The following is a 21,351-nucleotide window of genomic DNA, read 5'->3' on the forward strand; positions in this document are numbered from 1 at the left end:
ACACAAATATTAAACAGACTGATGAGGGGAGTCTTTGAAAGAAATCGTCAGATTCATACATGACATATACAGTGACTACAGTTCATGGACATTTTAAGGCACAGCTTTCTGGGCGTCCCTGAATGAGTTTAAGCAGTAAGTCACAAGAATGTCACAGAACTGGTTTGTTCTCTTCCTGTTTGATGGTCACATGTTAAAAAGTCCCTGACACTTTGACATTTCATTTTAGTTAGCTTAGGTGTAGAGACAGTGGTGATCAATCAGATCCTGTTCATGATGATAAAGGTAAGAACCGGTTCACTCTCTGTGGACACAGGACGGAGGACGCAACCGAGCAACACTACATCTTGTCCTGAAGAGAAGACATAAGGTCTGTATGGACATTTTTGTGTGTGTGTATGTGAAATGTAAAGAAGAGTAACTTTTAACTCAAAGTACCAGTTAGGTTTAATGTTACACAACCCTATTTTCTTCTTTCCTTAATACAAACTTATTATATTTGCTTTTAAAATTCAGATTTGTCTCTCTTTAATCTCTTATTAATTGTCTCTTTCTAATAATCCGACACACTGCATTATGTCTGTTTGTATATAAATTGATAAAATTAACAAAATTAAGTTTTATTCTAAGGCTAATGTTCACTGGTAGCTGCTATAGTATGTACATCACTGTTGGCACAATTGCATTGCAGTTTTGTAAAAAAAAAAAAAAAAAAAAAAAAAAGTCATTTAAAATCTTGCTTCCAAGCTGGAACTCAAATTAAGTTTGTTTTTCAGGAATAAATTCTGTTTCTCCCTCTAGGCAAGGAAACACTTGTTTTTTGTAATACAGTGATCTTCTTTTGTGTATAAAGCATTGAGAAAATAGCACGCTTGGTTTATGCGATTGCCTCTAAAATTTTCACTGAAATATTTTTTGGAAATTGTACACTCATGTTAAACTTTTTATTTTGCTTGTTTGTTTGTTTGTGTTGCAATCTAACTGGAGGTTATGCTCACTCATTTGTGGTATGTGACAGTTGTTTTTGTCTGTTTGTGTGACCTCTTGGCCGGGTCACTTTTTTAAAAAGATTATTTAATCTCAGTGAGACTTCTACCTGGCCAAATAAAGGATATTTAAATACATATTTAACAGGTACATCTTTTGGTGGCAGTAAAGTAGGTTGGTTGTTTTTTTTTTTTCATCATTTACATATTAGTTTAGAACAAAATCTAGTAATAATTCTCTGTGTGGAAGCTAAGAAATTTAAATTTAAATGCAAGAAGAGCAGCAGCAGTTGAATACATACTGAACCCTTAATGTTGAAAATAAAATTCCACTGAATTTGCAGCATTGATATTATTGACTTTGCAAATTGATCAGTCTGAATTTATGTGCAGTGAGTTTCCCTTTTACTTCTTCAGTTGGTTATTTCCAGTTTTTTCTTTAATTGAATGGTTTATTTGCAGTATTGGACAAAAAATTGGAATTGTTAACCCTAAAATAAATCATTTTGAAATGATGAACTACAACTACAAAAAAGGGGTAAGGGTCCATTGTGAGGGTCCTGGGACAAACTGATGCTTTTTGTGAAGCCCTGAGTCAACTGTGGTTTGTTGTGTTGGGCTTTATGAATAAAACTGAACTCAAACCACATAAATTATTAACTCGGGTATCCAGCTCCTGCTATGATTGAGATCCTTGTGCTCCTTCCTTGCATTAATAATTCTGTTGTTAAAATAATCTTTACTCTCAGGTTGATTATGTTGTTCCTCCTGCAGGTTATCTGGCTATGGGTGGTTGCTCCTCCAAAAAAAAATTCTTCTGGCAGAGGAAAAAGAGGTCGCCTCTGCAGCAGTCCTGGCGTCAGCTGAAGGGGGCGCTACCCGGTAAGAAACGCAAGAAGAAGATCCCTCTGCCACTGGATAAACTGAACCTGGATAACCTGAAACGGAGGAAGCGTTCCCAGAGGAAATTCTCACTGTCGACAGACAAGAAAGACTTTGTGTTGTCGAAAAGATTCTCTCTTGGCAACACGAGGAAGGAGTCGACTGTTTTACCAGGAAAGAAGGACGGAGGCAGGCTGGGAGAGCAGATTAAGAAGAGGCTTTCTCTCCCTCTGTGAAAGGAAGGAAACGAAACAAGTGGACTGAAAAATTGAGCAAAAGTGTCTTAAAGAGGCTGAATGAGATCCAAAGTCAATTTAGAGAGAAAGAGCCTTAAATTTGGCAGGAAGACAAAACACGAGCTGCCAGTAAACAGGCCACAGGAAGATCAGAGAGATACAAGTATTCAAAGCTTTTAATGACGTCACTGTCAGTTACCGAGGGCAGATTATCATGGCTGAGAATGACACACAGCGTTATCGTCAGGAAAGCTTTCACCCACAAACAGCTTGCTATCAGTTTTTTTTTCGATATTTACTATCAGCTGTAATAAACTTACCCCAAAGTTTTACATCACTCATACTTGTCTTGTTTGCTCAGTCATGTTTAAAGGGATTCACACCTTTAAGTGGTGATGTATGGGATACTTATCTATAGACAGTGTATTACAGTCAGTTGACACACCCCCAATTTTAGAGTATTTGAACTGCTTTACCTTTCTGTCTGATGGTGATTTCCAACGGAATAATTAAGCTTTTAAATCGCTCTTTTCAAAGCCAGACTCCTGTAGAGAAAAACAGTGATTTAATATCTCTGAACATGGGAGTCCTGGTCGGCTTGTGCCTCAATCAGTTATGTGTGTTACTGTGTGACTTTGGTGTTTAAAAGGGTTAGTTTGGAGTCACTAAAGTCACACAATAAGACAACCGAACTAACTAATCAAAGCAGCAGTAGACCAGAAGCTCCTGTGTTCAGTGAGCCAAATTAGTGTTTCTGTCAGTGGAGTCTGGTGGCTTTGATGAGAGCGTATGTGCGGGACTGAGAACATAAAAATCTTTTCCTGTTGGAGCAAATGTCTGTAGGAAAGGTCAAGCGGTGAAATTACTCTCAGTATCTTGAATACTGAAACTGATATTGATTTTTTAGGGGGGATTGTTTTTAGGCAGCTAAAATATGTTTTGTTGCTGACCCCCATCGACAGCAGGACATTGCTTTGCTGCCATGTCGGACTCCAGCCTGCTTCTCCAAACTGGGAGCATGCCGACTGACATCTACTACACAGACTGTGGCTAAATCCCCCAAACAGCCCCACTTTAAAAAACAAAAACACAAAATCCAAACTATCCCTTTGACCAAAATGTTCATTAAAAAAACTAAACATTTCTGCAGATCAGGCCAACAACAAATAAAAGCTAGATTTCCCTTTATGGTATTATGATTTTTTAAGTGTTGCCTCTGATGGCAAGTTTAAGTTCACTAAATACTGTACATAATATCTACAACTACAACATCATCTTAAATAAAGTCTTATACCACAAACAATTTACAAAAAAATATTGTGTGCCATTCCAGCAAAGAGACAAAAAAAGAAACAAAAAAAACCTTGAGGAATAAACAGCTTATAGCGCCGATCCACAACTGCAAAAAAAAAAAAAAAAAAAAGTAATCAGTTTTAACTGGTATGGCATCAGAGAACAAACAGGATTATATCCATTAAATTACAAGTCAGTATGTTCATGATATTTATGAGAAACAAACAGTAAAATTAAGAATAAAATGACTGTCATAACATGCAATGTGTCTCTTCCAATTTATGAAGGGTAAACATTATCTGATGTGTGTCATACACGTAAAAATATGGGTTAAGACTTTAAACGTACCAAATCTTAACTTCCATAATCATACACCCGCCAAGATTCTGATTTGTTATCAAACAAATGGAGAGAAGGTACTGGGTGCCACTTTTTAAACTTGCAAACGGTTAGAAATTTTAAGTAAGGTTTATTTAATTTTAGATCAGTAATAAGTCATTATTAAGATTAACTAATGAGTTGCCAAGTTGGGGAAAATCCATTTGGTTGGTGTTTATCCTCTTTAGCATCATTTTTAAGATTTATTTTTGTTGCACTCTTTAATTCATCTTGATATCTAATCAAAAAGTGAGCCAATAAAGGGTCCAGAATTTCTAATGTCAGAGTAAATCATCGGTAACACATGAATATCAAGTCCCTGACAGAGGGTTATTTCAATGCAATACTCCATCAAGTTTAATAAGTTGTTCACAAATATAAAATTAAATAATCAAATAAATGCTACATTCATGGCAGTCCTTTTACTAACAGTTAAGAATAAGACAGTGCCTGAGCAGGACTTAAACAGGTGGTTGGATCTTTGAGCAGCTGCAGTAAATATCAAGTTTTTAATAAATGGATTTTGGTCTGGATGCTCTGCAGCTCATCAAACAACCTAATGGTCCACAAGAGAGGTTTTCCTCCACTAATTAGGAGCTTGTTAAAACACAGAGCAAGTTAACTATTTTTCACAACCTGGCAACCCAGATGTTGCTGTTAATAACATCCCGTGGCTGATCAATATATATTAAACATTAACAAATCCATTAGTAAAAACGTATAACCCATCCAGAGTCATTATGGTTTCCTAATTAGCTTTAGTGGCTTTTGACTGAAAATCATGTCAAAAACAGGACCTTTCATTCTTGTCAACCTGGACTCAGCTGAATCTTCTTGTTTTTTTGTCTAAGTGACTCCAGGGAACAGCAAGTTTTTTAAAAATTGGTCCATGATCGAGAGACAGAGAGCAGCAACTGGCAGCAGTGAAACAGGCTACAATGTAACCACCCAGGACAGGAGAGCCACACACATTTTCAGGCTCAGATTGTTAAATATGAGTGTCTTATACCAAAATGGAAAAGACCCCACAAAGAAATGAAATGTTTTTCCATACCTTTCACTTGTTTTGGTCTGTTTTCCGTCCAGCTAAAGGAAAAGTCTCATTCTGAAATCTCTTTTTCACATTGTTAAAATCAGCTAAATATTCAGCCACGACACTGAAAATCTTTAAGATTAGAGTAAAATGCACTTTTTGTACATAACAGACTATTATCTCACTTCTTTTTCTGACTCTCACTTGCTTTTACATCATTTTCCTCCTGCAACAAGTCACCACTGGTGAGATTTCAGAATAAGACTTCTCCTTTGGCGAGACTTGGGCACAAAACAGACAGCGAAAGGTACGAGAATACATTTGATTTGCATAATTTTCATTAAAAAAAATCAGAGAAAAACAAAAACAAACAAAACAAAAAAGGGGGAAAATATGTTCAAAATATAAAATAGGGCTAAAAAAATAAAGTTCCCCTTTAAGAACAATTGAAACCTGATAATATCAGATTTCCAGTGATTCCATATTCACTCAGTTGTCAGTTTGTTAGGTACACCCGACTAAAGGTAAATCAGTCCTGCAACAAATCTTACCTCTTAGGTTATAATGATTAGTTTTTGTTTGAACTGTTTTAGAGAGGAGTTGATTTAACCACATGATGATTTTGCATGATGTAGTTTGTGGCGCTACAGAATTGTATTGCATTTTAGTAACAGGCATTTCTATTATTCTGTCCTCCGCATTTACATGAATGAGAGTAGGTTAAATAGCACACACACCTCTTTGTAAATAGCAGTACATTTCAACAAACTGCAAATGATCATACAGTAGAATCAAAGAGGTCTTTAAAACAGTTTTAACCAAAACTAATTATTATAACCCTTTTGAAGGATTAACTGCACGACTGTTGTTTTAAACTGCATTAGTCTGACTCGGGGGAACCTCGTAATCTCACATGCGCTTGAATCCACTGGGAGGATATGACTTCAACAATTTGTGGCAGCATCCATGTCTTATGAAAGGCACTCTACAGAGTACATATTTTTGCTTTGCGATTGTCCACATCTTCAGTCATTTCTTCCATGTACTGCCAGTACGTTCCAGCTGTTCAGTGGCCGTCAGTGCTGCTTCTTCTTCTGCTTCTTCGTTTGTTTGGGGAAAACTGGCAGATCTCATTTGTGTCTCAACAGGAAACGAGCTCTCCGATGTCCCACCATGTTGTTTAAATGGCCCAGTAGTGGAGGGTTTGCATCCTTGTGTCTGCTAATGGTCACCAATGGAGCGCAAATGAGCCACTTGCTTCTGTTACATTAGAAGATCCATCTATCGTCATGTTGGACAATTTGAAGTTAACCAATTCTTCTTTGCTCTGCAGATACAGACTGTCCTCTGCTGGCAGCAGAGCTATAGATCCATTTTGTCTTCAGAATAAGCAGTTTTTTACTCGAATCAACAGTCTGCTGGCTGAGGAAAAACAGGTCTTGAGGCTTGTTTATGTGTGAATACACAGATCTGCAGACTTCAGCATCAAGTGTGTGTCTGCATGTCTTGAGTGTGTTCACAGTTTATCACTGTTTGAGTAAATTTCAGGTTTCTGAAGAGGCAGGGACGTCCTCTGAGTCGTCCCGGATGAGAAGCGCCCCGTTGCTCTTCTCTGTCGGCTCGGCGATGCGAGACTTATAGTTCTACAGACAGAGAGGTGGAAAGACAGATCAGAATATGAGATGAGGGTTGAAATGAGGTAGAGCCATAAAGGAGGGGAGAGGAAAATAAGGAATGGAGATTAGGTGCAGCAGAAAGTAACAGGAAGTGAAAAAAAGGCAGAAGAGAATTTGGGTTAGTCATGTCCAAACTAGCAAAAAGAGCGAGATGAGCTAAGACAGTAAGACATTAAAAACATGTTTGTGTTTCGGCGCAGTTTGATTTGAATCTAAATGATCACAAAGAAGCAATCACGGCTGAAAAGCGGACAAAGCATGCAGACAAGACCAAACAAATCACAGATGTAGGCAGACTTATGCATTTATTCATATCAGTTTGAACAACGTTTGTACAAAAATAAACCCAAAACAATCTGAAAATGTGTCTGAACTGTCAAATCATTCCAAAAGAAGGCCTATAATATGAAAATAAGTATCAACATGTTGGTTTATCTGAAATCTGAAGACAAAGAATATATTTTAAATACACTATTATCCCTTTAATATCTTCTCGTTATGGTAATCCCTTTAAGAGTAGTTGTAGTTGATCATTTGTTCCTTTTCAATAGCGTGAGTCACTAAATATTTTACCAGCAACACACAAGAGGGGGGAAAATGTAAATTTCTTCTAACCATGTCATTTCTACCTCCTTTCCCTCAGGCCTCCTCTCTAATCACAATGTCACTAACGAAAAAAATATGTAAAACAATGTGCCTGTGATTGAGTACACACGCTCAGAAATGCATGTGCACGCACACACAGTCACAGCCGTAGCACTTCCTGCTCACAGCAATAACACGCTGCATGCGTGTGTGTGAGTGACAGAGCGCATGCCTCCAACATACACACATACCAGAGTAACAAGTCAGAGGAAATGTGGCAAGGAGCATGACCCACTCTAACCACCAGCATACATCTGGACTGGTTTAAGACTGTACAGCACGAGCACGCAATCCAACACACGCACAAACACACACACACACACACACACACACACTAGCAAACAGCACAGAGAACATGGAAATGTTGTGCTTCCTATAAACTAGTGAGAAACGATTGCGTAAGGCAAAAGGGTAATTCCAAAAAGAAATCTGTTTATAGTACGAAGCAGAGTAACCATTAAGGCCTCGTTTTATGAGATCTGAAGAGTCTGATTGAGTTCATTCTCGATGTTTGACTAAAGTTTCCCTCGTGGGAAGTTTGACATTGTGGCTGGATGAATTCACATTAATTAATTACAGAACTCTATTTGTGATTAAATTCTGGGTGCAAACTAGGACACGCTTTTACATACATCATATTTCGCAAAGAAGAAAACCATTAGCGACCTACTCCTAAGACAAAACAGGAAGTGAGAAATTTACAACTAACAAACTTTACCAGACTGAACTTGTGACACAATTCCAATGCCCCGACTACTTCCCCTTTGTTTTGCACATTCACATAAAGGGGTAAGGTAAAGTGTTGGGGCTACATGGCCCACCGAAGTGAGGTTTTTTTTAGAGGCCCACTCCAAACCGAGCGTTGTGAGGAATTATCTCTAATTTCTGCACAAGCAACAAAAGAAATCCACAGTTGTATTAAGCGGCTGTATGCAAGGGTTGGATGGTGTGAGGAAACGTAAAGGGCAAATTATTGTGCGCTTACGTGGATGACATGCAAACCAAGCCCCCAGGAACAGCGCTGGGCTCTGAAGTCAATCTGACATAGCATCTAAAACAACTACAACTGAGGGGTCCATAATGTGACGCCACGGGGCCTCAAAAGACCTCTTCCTATAGACTTACATTATGAAAGAGGCATCTGTAAGTCAGCAGATAATTGTTATTAAAGGTGCATCAGCCTCCTAGAACAAACACTTAAATAGCCCCTATTTAAACCATTATGACCTAAAAGTTGTAAATTATAGAATTATTCTTATGTATTCAGTTGTCTTTAATAATCCATGTTACAAACACACAAAAAATGATCTAGCATAAAAGTGATTTTAGCTTGCTCATAGTAAAACTTTCGCAATAATAATGTCAGTACAAACTATAACTTTTATGTAGGGCTGGTCATTTTTGGCTGAAAATTATATTGCGATATTTTTAGGCTACATGTTGATACTCTGTGTATGTCTGAATACTTTTAACTCTCCTCAAAAGCACGTCATTAATGCTAGAACAGGGAGACAGATCAAATGTCCATTTCTGATCAATAATCATTAGTAATGTGGATATAATAACTAAGTGGGTAAAAGCACATATTAAAACAAGTAGAGCTGTCTGACGAGTTGAGAAAAGTACATCACTTTACTCAAGAATACATCAAAAAACACCACTTATTCCATATCTCAATATAACAATATCCAATATCTAAGATGATATATAGTCTTATATCTTGATACGATGTAATATCTTTATATTGCCCAGCCCTACGCTTATGGGTGCAAAAATGCTTGAAATGTCCCATCCAGTTCCCAGAACTGAGGCACAGATATGATGCATTACACATGATGGTAGAGGGGAAAAAACACCACACTCACCTATAACAGAAAGAGCATTTGGGTGCCTGTAACTTTAGTCAAGTCCAGTGAATGCAAAAGAAACTTTGCATACTCAAGTCACTCTGAATGCTCATTTTTCTCAATGTAAAAAGTTAATAAGTAATGGTAAGTTGTCCAATGAGACTTTGAGCGAGGACACCTGTTATAGCAGAGCCACTTGATTCACCGGTTATAAATGGACCGACACTGTTGGTGAGAGATGTAATTCAGGAGCAAAGTACAGGTGTGGAAAACTGTTCCCGCCTACAACACTATACCATCTTCCTTATTGTTCAAGAGACACGTGTCAGGTTTATGGTCTTCTGTTAAAGCATCATATGTCTATATGTGCTCTCGTTTGTTGATTAATTCATGCATGGCCAGTCTTTTTTTATAATAAACAGTACTTGTATAAATAAAGTTGCATATTTTTTAGGCAACACATTGCTCAACAACAGCAGGCAGCAGCACTGCAACAGTCGCATAAACTCTGACAACAAAGTCAACAGTGACACTGCAGCACAGTAGAGTTAATATTTGGAGGTTTTATATTCAACTTAGTGTTACTCATGTCAATCAGTTACACACAAAGCGCGATTAAAAAGCAGAAGCACATTTGTTTATATTTGCTCAAAGCAGCGAATTGAAGCAAGACAGACAAAAATGTTTAGAAGTAGTGACTTTACAGTTTTGCTGAGTATGATTTTAGTATACAAAACACCACGTTTACATCTAATGATGAATCTAGTTTGTCAAGGCTGTTGTCAGTGAATTTCCTTGTAATAGTTTACAGTAAAAACTATCAGGTGCAATCTTTTTTTGATATGAGGGCTCATGAGTTTTGTTTTTTAACGATTCTCAGGTAAAAAATGTGAAATTGAAACAGACTTTGGACTGCAGTTACAGAGGAGCACCTTCGCTCAATCTGAGTTGTGTTTCTGCTCACATTGCAAATGTAAGTCCAATATTCACAAAAATGCTCCACAGTGTTCAGCAGCTACTCGCTAACTGTATCTGTTTGTCGCTTGGTGCTGAGAAAATAGTGTACAGTAGGTTTTTTGTATTTTTTCTTTCACCCAAAAAAGACGGTATGAAGGCAAAAAATACAGTGAATTTGTTGACCGCACAGCTAAACAATGAGCTGAAATTCACTAAAGTCCAACAGAGCTGCAGTATTTAGGTGATAATTTTCTTTTTAAAGACAAGCATGAGTACTTAAATACTCGATTTGGACGGCAGTATTTGTTCAAGGTAAATCCTCGCCCCATCTCCCACATGTTATCATTACATTTATGATTTTTTGGTTTCTATTTAAAGGAGGTTAAATTGTGTTTTACTGTGAAGTTGTGCCCAGCATTTTGCTTCACTCAGTGCCTCCTTGCACCCCTGACTCTCTCTGTTTGTCATGAAACTTCTGCTGAAGGAGTGTGAGCGCTGTACTGGGGGACAGCTGCTGAGACTCGACATGGACACAGACACACAGTGACAGGGCTAACTGTTTGCTTCAAAAGGCTAACGTTACCCGACCGTTATTAACTGGTTTAGTGACAGAGTCAGAGTTTCATGGGACTGTTCCAGCTTGGTCATGGATGTTAGACACTGCTGCAGTAGGTTTTTGCTTAGTGTGCATCTAACCTATGCAATGGCAACAGAAAATTTGTGGTTTTGTGGGCAAATTGAACCCTAGTGGTTCAACAAAAGAATTTCAAATTGCACTTGATTTCCGTTGTCGGCTAATTTACATTCCTATTCTTAGACTGGACATTTTTTGCAGGGTACTTGACTACTCTATAATAATTTAATGCAAGTACTCAAATATGGAAGTTACTTAAAATGCTGATCACTATTTTTTAGGTTCATCACTACCAGCAGCAACTTAGTTTTTTCACAATTTTATATGCTACATTATGACTGTAAAAACATAATTTAGAGCTGCTTTAAGCAATCTATATTTACGAGGAAATTAAATTTCAAGATACAGAGTGGTTTAGTTTAATTGTTTTTCCCCATCAGTTTTGCATCTGGATGTTTTTTTAAATCATATTTTGCTTTTTAATTTTTTTTTTTTTTATTAAACCATAATTTTACGGGTTTTTTTGGAGAGAAGGATGAAATTGAAAATAATGGGCCACATTAAAATGCAACCTTAAACTGTCAAGTCAGGCAGGCAAACTGTCAGTTCATTAAATCTCTTAAACTGTTTCAGTGGTGGTTGTCATGGTCGTACTGTACTTGGTTTACAGATAATAACAGTCATCTGTCTACAGTCAGTGTGGTTTCAGGGTTTCATTATTAACAGTTCTTAGTGCGAGTGGTTGTTTTGTTTGTGACTGCTTTCGTCGGCTCCGTTGCTCTCAGACAGTACCTCGTGCTCCAGGGTGTTAAAGTGAACTCCAGAAGTACTCTTGCGGTTGTCGCCCCGCCGACACAGGCAGCACAGGATATCCTTGAAGGTCCTCCTCATGTCTTTGTCCCTGAAACAGTAGATGATGGGGTTGACGAAGGAGTTGCACTCGGCCAGCACCAGGGAGTACTTCTCGTATCGCAGCACCTTGCACTTGTCGCAGCCCAGACCATCGAGCAGCAGCACGACGAGGCCAGGCGTCCAGCAGATCACGAAACAACCTGTGGAGGGAGGAAGAGAGGGAGAGGGAGAGCAAGGGTACATAAGGTCATTAGAAAACTTGTAATAACATTAGAGATTAAAAAAAAAAAGAAATAAATAAAAGGCGTAGATAGAGGCAGATAAAATAGGAGGAAAGAAAATGAACAGACTGCAGACAGAGTATTGAAGAATTTGAAGAAATGGGGGGCTAACTAAGGGAGAAAGGGAATGTACTGTAAATTCCTCTGTGGACAACGCACGCGCACACACACACACACACACACACACACACACACACACACACACACACACACACACACACAGATACATAACATGTCAGCATGTGGACTGGGTTTAGTCTGTATGATCAGATTTCATTATCATAATACTCGATTAGGAAGCTCAGGAATTCATTATGTGCACATTCGCAGCTCGTTCAACGCTAATAAATGCACATGTAAGAGCTAGACGTAAATGTGAAGACAATGTGGTAACGCACACTCGCACACACAATGTGTAATGCATTCCTCAGCCCCTGACCTTAACTGACTACATGTTTAACCTCCAAATCACATGTAAAACCAAGTTGTAGCTGTCAAACAGCAATTTGAAGGCACAAGGTAGAGCCAAAATGTCCCACTTTACAAAAATATCCTCTCTCTCAAGGTCAAAAACTCACACTGGGTCCTCACAAACATTGAAGTAAAAGATTAAACATCCTACATACTCTCGGTGGTTTCATACGTGCAGGGGAGAAGCTGTTTTCTGTCACAGTAACTGAAATATGCAGCTTGCTGTCAGGACATGCTCAGGGTTTTCCTCGCCCTCACCACATGCCAGAGGTGCTGAATCCTGGCTGCTGAGCGACGGCGGAGAGAAGTGTAACTTTTTTGAAACTTTGAGGAATTTAATCGAAAGTTCAAAATGCGAGAGCAGGAGCAGGGGAGGCTGGGAAAGAGAGCAGACGAGCGAGGGAGCGCAGCAAGTTCAGCAAAAAACAAGAGAATTCAGCAGGAGAGTGAGGGAAGGAGTGAATGTGTGGGGGGAGTAAAGTCGGGTTTAACAAGTACAGACAGGCCGAGACAGGAGCCTGCAAGGCAGCCTGTGTGTGTTCAATAGGCTGACAGTGTTTGACATTTTGCTCCGAGAAGATTCAGTCAAGTGTTTCCCTAAAAACTGTCTGTATCGTTTTTACAATGACTAAAATTAGTAATGTGTACATGTAGTATGTATGTGGAGTTGTGCAATTAAAAGCCCCCCAAAAACAATTTTCAATCAGCTCCTCCTGCAGGATAAGTCATTTGCACAAGAAAGAACTACACAGGTCTTTTTACAGGAGAGACTTTCTTGCAGGTTTGAGCAGGTGGAGCTCTGCCAGCTGTTTTTTTGCACCATTGAGACACTACTGTCAATCAATCTGTCAAACTACATCCGCACAGTCCTGAGGAGACAGATTGGTTAAGTTTTAGAGTTTTATGGTGCAGTCTGCAATTGTAACCCAGTGCAATTTTTGTCAAAGTCAGCGAGTAGCTGGGTTTACATGCACAGTTTTTTCTCAATCTAACTGAAATCAATCTGATTAAAGATTCAAGGTCAACTGTTTACATGAGATAACCTCTAATATGATCTGGTTTTTACATGCGCTGATGCATGTAAATGGCAGCTGTGTGACGTGCAAAAATTATGAATATGGTAACTTGACAATGCTGCCAACTCACAAATGACCATGAGACACATGCAATTGACACTTTTCACACACTCATGCCATAAATGGATTTTTTTGCAGTAAAAAAATAAATAACTCTCCCTCTCCTCTAGTGCTCTCGGACAGGAGTGAGTTACTATGGTTACAGGGCCGCTTGAGCGGCTCAAGCATCTTAAATCAAACTAATGGCTAAAATGGATATTTATTGTCTGTTCAGCGCAGTATTTGCTGTTATTTTGATGCTCTTAATTAAGCAACAGCATGGTACCAATGTAATTCTACTGAAGCAATAAGAGAGGGGAAGAAGGTGAGCACATGGAGCAGGCGCAGGAAAAACACATCCAGAGATGAATCAGCTTCACCGTTTACATAATACAAATTTTCTTTTGATCAGTTTATGAAAATCTTCAAACAAGTTTGATTTGGTTTGGGCCTGTTTAAGCTGACTGAGGTGTTTTTATGGATCATGTTTAATCTGTTTAGGCTTTTAAACCTATTTTAATCAGATAAGTAGAAAACACGTCTAATGTCTCCACGCGTTCCACTCACTTTCTGCTCTGTGTGTGCACTAAAAAAACAATCTGGTGATCACACACACCCTTGGGTCTGTATTTGGGAAACTAACACAGTGGCTCGAACCTACAACACTATTCTGACTAATCTCTCTCTTTCACAAGGAAAGGAGCAACGCCACGATAGTAATGAAACATAAATAACACGGGAGATATTACTGCAGCTTCTGAAGGAGCACTGACAGGAGGGGCGTATTTGTTAGGATGTTGAGGTCCAATATCATCAATCTTTGTCCAGAATCACAGACTCCATCTTTAATTTATGAAAAAAGAGCTTTTTTCTCCATCTTTGCAAACAGAATCACAAATATTCACGACTATAGAGAAAGGGAAATCCTTTTACCCTTCACAAAGGAGCAGGTCGCCGAATTTTCTGACCCCAAACACCCAAAACGTGTTGCGTTTCCTTCTGGGAGGAATCTAGACCCACCACCGTTTACAGTAAACAAGGTCCTCTAGAGATGAGGTCACCACAAAGTCTTACTGACGGGTGCTTAAATTCAAAAATCTTGACAGCTAACACCCAAGAATTTCTCACTAACAATCACACACACACACAAACAAAAACACACACACACACACACACACACACACAGATCTTACCTGATGAAGGTCTAAGGACTAAAACATTGCTGATAAAGTGAGTACATTGTGTAGAAGGCTTTGGTTTCCTTTGTGATAGAAGGTAGAAATATAACCAAAATGCTTAACATTAATCAGATTAATGGTAGACTAAAAACAAATAAATTCCCATTTTTAAAAAACACATAAAAACAGACAATAGTTTATGTTAAATGTGTGTGTGTGTACAGGACTGGGCAATGTGACTAATTTAATCTGTAAACATGATTAATTTTTTCACATTTTATGTCTGTTAACATAACAATGTATCTTGATAAATATCAATGCACACACATTAACACACATAAACAGAGTTTAAAAAAAAAAAATGTGTCCGCAGGCTTATACAACTGGACCTCTTCTCAACGTGCAGAGGAAAACAATAATAAAAAATGGAGGAAAAGTTTAAAAAAAAAAAACCTAGACAAACACACTAAGCAGAAAAAGTGACCAGCGAATGATAATCCAATAAAAACAAGAAATATGGAGAAGAAAAACATACGTCAAGAAATAATTAGAGATCATGACATGTAATGATAATTTCCTTTTAAAATTTTCTAAGGAATGCGAGCTCTTGATAACATGTACTTAAGCATTCGATATCAGTACACCACGATATCTGAGGGAGTGCTGGCCATGTTTCCTTTTGTGAAAAGGAGAGTGAAGCTGATCAGCCTGTCAAGTGTTAAATGAATAAATTTGGGAATTAAAATAAAAGAAATTGCTAAACGGTGATGGTAGAGGAGAAGGTAAGAAAATATTAACACTATTTTAACTTTTTTTGTTCTGTTTACTGACGGCATTAGAAAGGAATAATAACGTAGCTTTCTGTAAGTTTCCGTTTCGTTGCCCTTCATGTGTAGCGTGTGTGCGTTCTCACCCAGGATCATGGAGACGGTCTTCATCAGGTTAAACACCGTCTCTCTGTGTCTCATCTGGGTGGTGTGCTGGGACATCTGCTTGCTCTTGTGCCTCACGTAGATAAAGATCCGGGTGTAGACGGCCACCATGATGGAGAAGGTCAGCAGGTTGAGGACGGCCCAGAACACCAAATAGCTGCGGCTGTACAGCGGCGCCATGGTGGAGCAGTTCTCCAGGTCGCACAGGCAGTGCCAGCCCATAGTAGGGACCAGGCCCATAACGATGGCCACCAGCCAGATGAAGACTATGATGATAAAAACACGCCGGATGCTCATCTTACTGTGCAGCTGCATGTTGAAGATGGTTTGGTGACGCTCCACGGCCACGGCCAGGAGGTTGAGGACTGAGGCTGTCAGACTGGTGTCGATCAGCCCCTGACGCACAAACCAGCGGTATTTAGACAGCTTAATGGTCCAGGGACCAGTATGAAACATCAAGTGGAGGTAGGAGACACCTGGAAGACGAAATTGGAGGTTTAATGACAGAAATTTAGAAAATAAGATAAAATAAATATTGTGTTGTCTTCAGTAGAGATGAGGTATGTTAATTTGTATTGATACTGATACCATTATCGAGACTCCTTAACGATCTGAGGTCTTTATCGATACCACTATATCGATACTTTTCTATTATTTGGTGGAAAGAGGAGGCAACAATACATTTTTAAAAGAATTGCAAAGAAAATTTCTCACCTAAACTACTGTATTACTCAATTTTCTAACCAAAAATTAAGGTTTCTTTTTCTCAATGTTACATTTGAACACATCATGATGACGTTTTATTTACCTTTGCCTATTTGTCATTTTACTGATTTTAACTGATGGGACTTCTACAGTTTGGGTGTGCTTAACACTGCTGCTTTGAATGGATGATGATAAACACTGTGTCGGAGCTGACGGAGTTGAATTCGTTTTTTTAACCTGAAGCTAGTCCAGGGCCTGCATTTAGCTTTAATTTGATGCACAATGTTTATGTGCTTGGCCGTGGAGGTTGTAACGTTACGTTACTGGACCCATGGAGCTTGACAGCAGTATCTATAAGCAAAAACGTTATTGATTTTCAGGCTTTGAAAAAAAGCAGAACAAATTAAATAGAATCTAAATAGTCTTCATGGAGTATTTTGTATTTAAGGGTTGTTTATTCACCACCAAGATGTTTGTATGCTATATAAGGGTATGGTGATAAACTTCATGGTATTTATGGTTTGTGTTCACAGAATCACCAATTTCACCATTAAAAAATGCCAATTTTTTTTAACATTCCTTTTGGTTTCCATTAGCATGCACTGACAGCCGCGGCTGCAGAAACGGTCGCGCCAAGTGACAATGTTGACATTAGGATATCATATGTACTTATGAAAATATTTAAGAACACTGGGCCAACTAGTCTGGAGAAAAATAAACCTCCAGCACTGAAAGGTTCATTTCCTTACTTGTGAGATAAGCCTGTCCTGATCTCTCATAAACACATGATGCCAGTGCAAACACCGTGCCATTGTTTTCTATGTAATCCTGCACATGGACAGCTTTCTTACACACATCATTGCAGATTTACCAGCATCACTGCATCAAGGTACACCACTGTGCTACTCCCCAGCATCTACACTCATCAACTCTCCATAAAAGCAACAATTTAATCACATTTGGTCCCCAGATGTGACACTTCATGACGCAGGCATTAAATATCTAAACAAAGAAATCGTTAAAACTCACAAAGTGCACAGACAGACACAAAAACAACCATGTTAAATGGCAACATTATTAAAAAACATCCTTTGTGAACACTTTATAGCTGCATTTGTTATGTGATTTAAAGCCCACAGATGTTAACATGTATAGAGTGTATGGACCTTATAGTGCTAATCGCCTTTCCTATTCATAACATCGTGAAGAAGGCAGCCTGGTTTCCTGACAGCACAGAAATGCACAGTGCAGAAAGCAAAAAAAAACAACCAAAAAACGAAACAGTAATATTTTTTAAATTTGTAAAATATGTATTTAAACCTTCACATGTGAAGGTTTAAATACAACAAGACAAGAACATCAAAGCACATGAAGTAAAACAATCGTACCTGAGAAGAGGTCGGCCACAGCGAGGTTACCCAGCAGGTAGTAGATGGGGAAGTGAAAGCGTCTGTTTTTTAAAATAGCGCCTATGACCAAAAGGTTGGAAAAGATGACAATGAAGCAGACCGTCATGCCCAAAGTGACGATCACATAGTCACGTTTGCGCCAGTGGTCGCTGATGTTCTTGCCACTCTGCTCGTAGAAAAATTTGACGCTCCGGTTGTAGTAGCATCCTTCTGTGTCGTCGGTCTGTGTATCCATGTTGAGATATCCAGTTGAAGGGCGATCAGAGAAGAGCTGGAGAGGACAGAGAGGAGTACGGCGTTGCAGACAGGAAGCAGAGGGGAAGGTTTAGGGCGTCATTCAGACTCGCCCTCTTTGGTGGGTTGGAGATCCGCATGCCATCAGCTGGACAGGTGAGGACTGCAGGTTGAAGTCTGAGGCCTTCACTGTGCAGCTGTCTGAGATCCACTGGTCTGCAATCTGTGGAAAAATAAAGCATCAGTTTAGAACAATATGTGTATCTTTAAATCTGAAATTAAACTTTTAATAATGTAATTTAACCAGAAGAATAACCAGCCAATCAGCCCACAAATTACAGTCCAGAACAGCCACACAAGTTCATTACCCAAGACAAATGCACTTTTTTTCCCCAAGGATGTTTCACCGAGTCCCGCCTCCTGAGCTGTGATTTCCTGGTAATTGTCACATTGACACATCAAGATTGGAGGTGGTTAGGGTTAGGGCAAAGAGGTCATGGTTAGTACTAGCCTGTGCCAAAACATGTTCTCTTATGTGTAGAATATGATTTGCAGGCTGGGGAATCTTTGTAGACCCACAATGCTTCATTGATATTGGTATGTTGTGACACATTTTACATTAATCAAAAAAATAATAATTGCAGCGCCTACCATTTAGATATTGTACTTAGCCATACTGTGATTTTTGATAATATTTTGATTAATGGCGAAGCCCTAATTAGACATATGTGATCATTCAAGCAAAGCATAAAATTTAAAGTTATCATTATTGCACAAAATGTAACAAAATATCATGAAATAGATCTTAGTGTAAATATTTTTTAACCATTTTTTTTACTATTCATATATATTTTTTGCCTTGTTTATCTTACACATACCTTGCTACTGTAACAATACACGTTTCCCCATTCTAGGACTAATAAAGGATTTTTTTATCTTAGGCCTTCAATGTTCTCTGTTGACTGGCATCTGTAGTTTTTTTCCCACTAATTCTAACCCTAAAATAAAATGGTATTAAAAAATGCATCATCCAGATTAAACTCAGTGAATTCACATCATTATATCAGACCACTTTGCTTTGCTTTACCACAAAGTTTCCATATATAAACACACTTGGTAAATGTAGCCCTCCAAAAATGTTGTTTAATTAAATGTGAAAACATTAATTTCCTCACACAAACAGCAAAAATGGATCTTACTCACTAAGCTCACGAGAATTTTGACCTCAGTAAACCTGAAAATCTTGATCAGCTGCAAGAGCAGTTATCATCACTATATTACTACCACTGAGCTCAAAGACCAACTATCTATACACGCCGACGAGTCCCAACAGGAACATGGGAGGCTTTTTGACTTTGGTGATGTTACTAAAACCAACCACAGCTAAGGCAAGAACTCAGCCTTCACTTCAAAATGTGCAGTCAAAATGTGGCCAACAACAACAGCTTTAATCCTCTATTTACGGTAAACTTGTACGCGCTGCATGGCGCGTTTTGAGTCAACAACACTCCCTCACACATTCTCCATTTTCCTGTGAAAGCCAGCGCAGCACGACGACGCGCACTCTACTGTCGAATCCAAGTTCAACTTTCCCTCAACAATGGAAACAGCAGAGCGGCAGACTCCCTGCAGCAGAGACACACCTCACAATTACACAATCCAGCTATGTAACTCAATCTCAATCCAAACATGCACAACACACACACACACACACACACACACACACACACACACACACACACACACACACACACACACACACACACACACACACACACACACACACACACACACACACACAGGGAGGGAGCCTCAGTGACCCACTCTCCTACCAAGGGTGTGTGGAGAGAGATGCCAAATCAAAAACAGAAAAATGTGGAGAGTGAGAACTTAAGAGGCTCAAGAATGAAATGATGGATGAGACACAAATGTAAGAATAGCGTTTGATTAAAGGAAATAGCGTAAAACAGCTGAGGAGGTGAGAGAATGTATAAAAAGACCCAAAAGTCATAACCAGGATAAGTCCTGAGCATACAGGAATATAATAAACTATTTGTGGTGTGTGTGCATGGAAACGCGTGTCTGTGACTCACTAAACAAAGCCTACAACTTCTCATTTGTTAGCAGAGAGGAAGTGAGACTCCTTTTTCCTTGAAGGCCTCTGTTCCCGTCTGAGACTCGAGACATCAATCAAGCACTTAAACTACAGTTGATCTTTGACCCCAGTCCATGAGCACACAGTTGCTCCATTTCTTCCCCTCGACAGGACACACCTATTAACTCCTCTGGCTTTTTGACAGTTCTTTGGATCTCTGTCACTATGGTGTGTTTGAACACCAGCTTAAGGAAGTTAGCAGCTCAGTTGGCAACCCAACACGTGTGCTGACTTCACTCAATTTTGCTTAAGCGTTGTACTTTTTAATACCACAAATCTTGCAACATGCAACATCATTTTGACATAAACACTCACTCGACGTGTATAATTCCGGTGAAAGCACACTCATACACTCACTTCTATGTAAACCCACTGCCCACCTGTGGCGGGTTGATCAGAGGTGTCAGACCTTTTCTCTCACAATACTGATTCCAAAACCCCAACTGAGAAAATTCAAAGAAAATGAGTACTGATATTGCTGTTTTTTTAAATATTAAATATGTTTCTTTCATTACTTGAAACTCATTGGGACTTTTTTTTATGAAGGGGAACTACAATGATCTGACACATTAAAGTCTGTTTACAGGTCTTGGAGAGTACCACTGCATATGTTTAAAAAAAAAAAAAAAGTATTTATCTTCAGTGGCTCCAGAAGGAACTGCATGAAATATGTCAAACTGCCTCGTGATGTCACTCAAGTCAGCATCAGTTTGGGATGCAGCCTAAAAAAATCAAATAATCCAGCCCGTTCTCATTCAGTTCCTCATGATATGAAATGCGGCTTGTGTTGGCATCATGGTAGCAGCATCCTGGAACATAAACAGCAGACGCAGAAGGATACCTGCAGCGTAATATCGAATAAGAATGTGTTGAAAATTCACATTGCTTGAATATAAATCCCCATCACAATTTTGGCTTACCACAATTAAATGAACATTAACAACTGCAATTTCAATGTTTAAAATGCATGTTCCTCTGAAAAAAAACTAACTTGTTAAACCCGTTAAAAACTCTACAATCTGCAGTACGATGAATGCAGGAAGTCCAGGAGGGATAATGTTTTTAACGTTACCTCACTGAATCCCTGTCTTTCTCCAACAACACGACATCAGACATCCATGACCGTGACAGTGCAGTGTGTCATTGTACCATAACCCCAGTAAAAACTTTTAAAAAATAAAAACACAGCAGCTGATATGTATACATAGGAGATGCACTGAAATAAGGGGAAGAAGAAACTTATTTTTAATGGAAAACAATTGTTTTTTAGTAGGAATTAAGAATTACTTAAAAGCATTACTCTGTTAATTTAAAGTTTTGGTACTATTTTATTTATACTTTGCTTCCAGGAGATGCACTTCAATTCAGGTGAAGAAGAACCTTCTCAGGACTAAATGTTTAGGGAAATAATTATGATTATCATTTTGGCCATAATTGTGCAGCCTTTGTGTT

The 21,351-nt window shown here is 38.8% G+C and overlaps 1 protein-coding gene and 1 long non-coding RNA gene across 2 annotated transcripts in view; one reads left to right on the plus strand and one right to left on the minus strand.

The window, feature by feature from the left end:
* On the plus strand, positions 1 to 2,904 carry LOC121941505 (uncharacterized). The gene is made up of 2 exons (XR_006105758.2): positions 1 to 370; positions 1,761 to 2,904. It is a non-coding gene; the product is annotated as an uncharacterized LOC121941505 (long non-coding RNA).
* LOC121941503 (lysophosphatidic acid receptor 2) overlaps positions 2,263 to 21,351 on the minus strand; it is a 27,636-nt gene continuing 8,547 nt past the window's right edge. The window contains exons 2-5 of the mRNA XM_042484307.2: positions 17,490 to 17,967; positions 15,378 to 15,872; positions 11,360 to 11,619; positions 2,263 to 6,451 (exon numbers count right to left, since the gene is read on the minus strand). Of these exons, the coding sequence (XP_042340241.1) occupies positions 6,353 to 6,451; positions 11,360 to 11,619; positions 15,378 to 15,872; positions 17,490 to 17,745 (1,110 nt within the window). The 5' untranslated portion in view covers positions 17,746 to 17,967 and the 3' untranslated portion in view covers positions 2,263 to 6,352. The remainder of the gene's footprint in view (positions 6,452 to 11,359; positions 11,620 to 15,377; positions 15,873 to 17,489; positions 17,968 to 21,351) is intronic.

Source organism: Plectropomus leopardus, chromosome 3, assembly GCF_026936395.1.
Source record: "Plectropomus leopardus strain MGB_pleo_1.0 chromosome 3, ASM2693639v1, whole genome shotgun sequence".
Lineage (NCBI taxonomy): Eukaryota > Metazoa > Chordata > Actinopteri > Perciformes > Serranidae > Plectropomus > Plectropomus leopardus.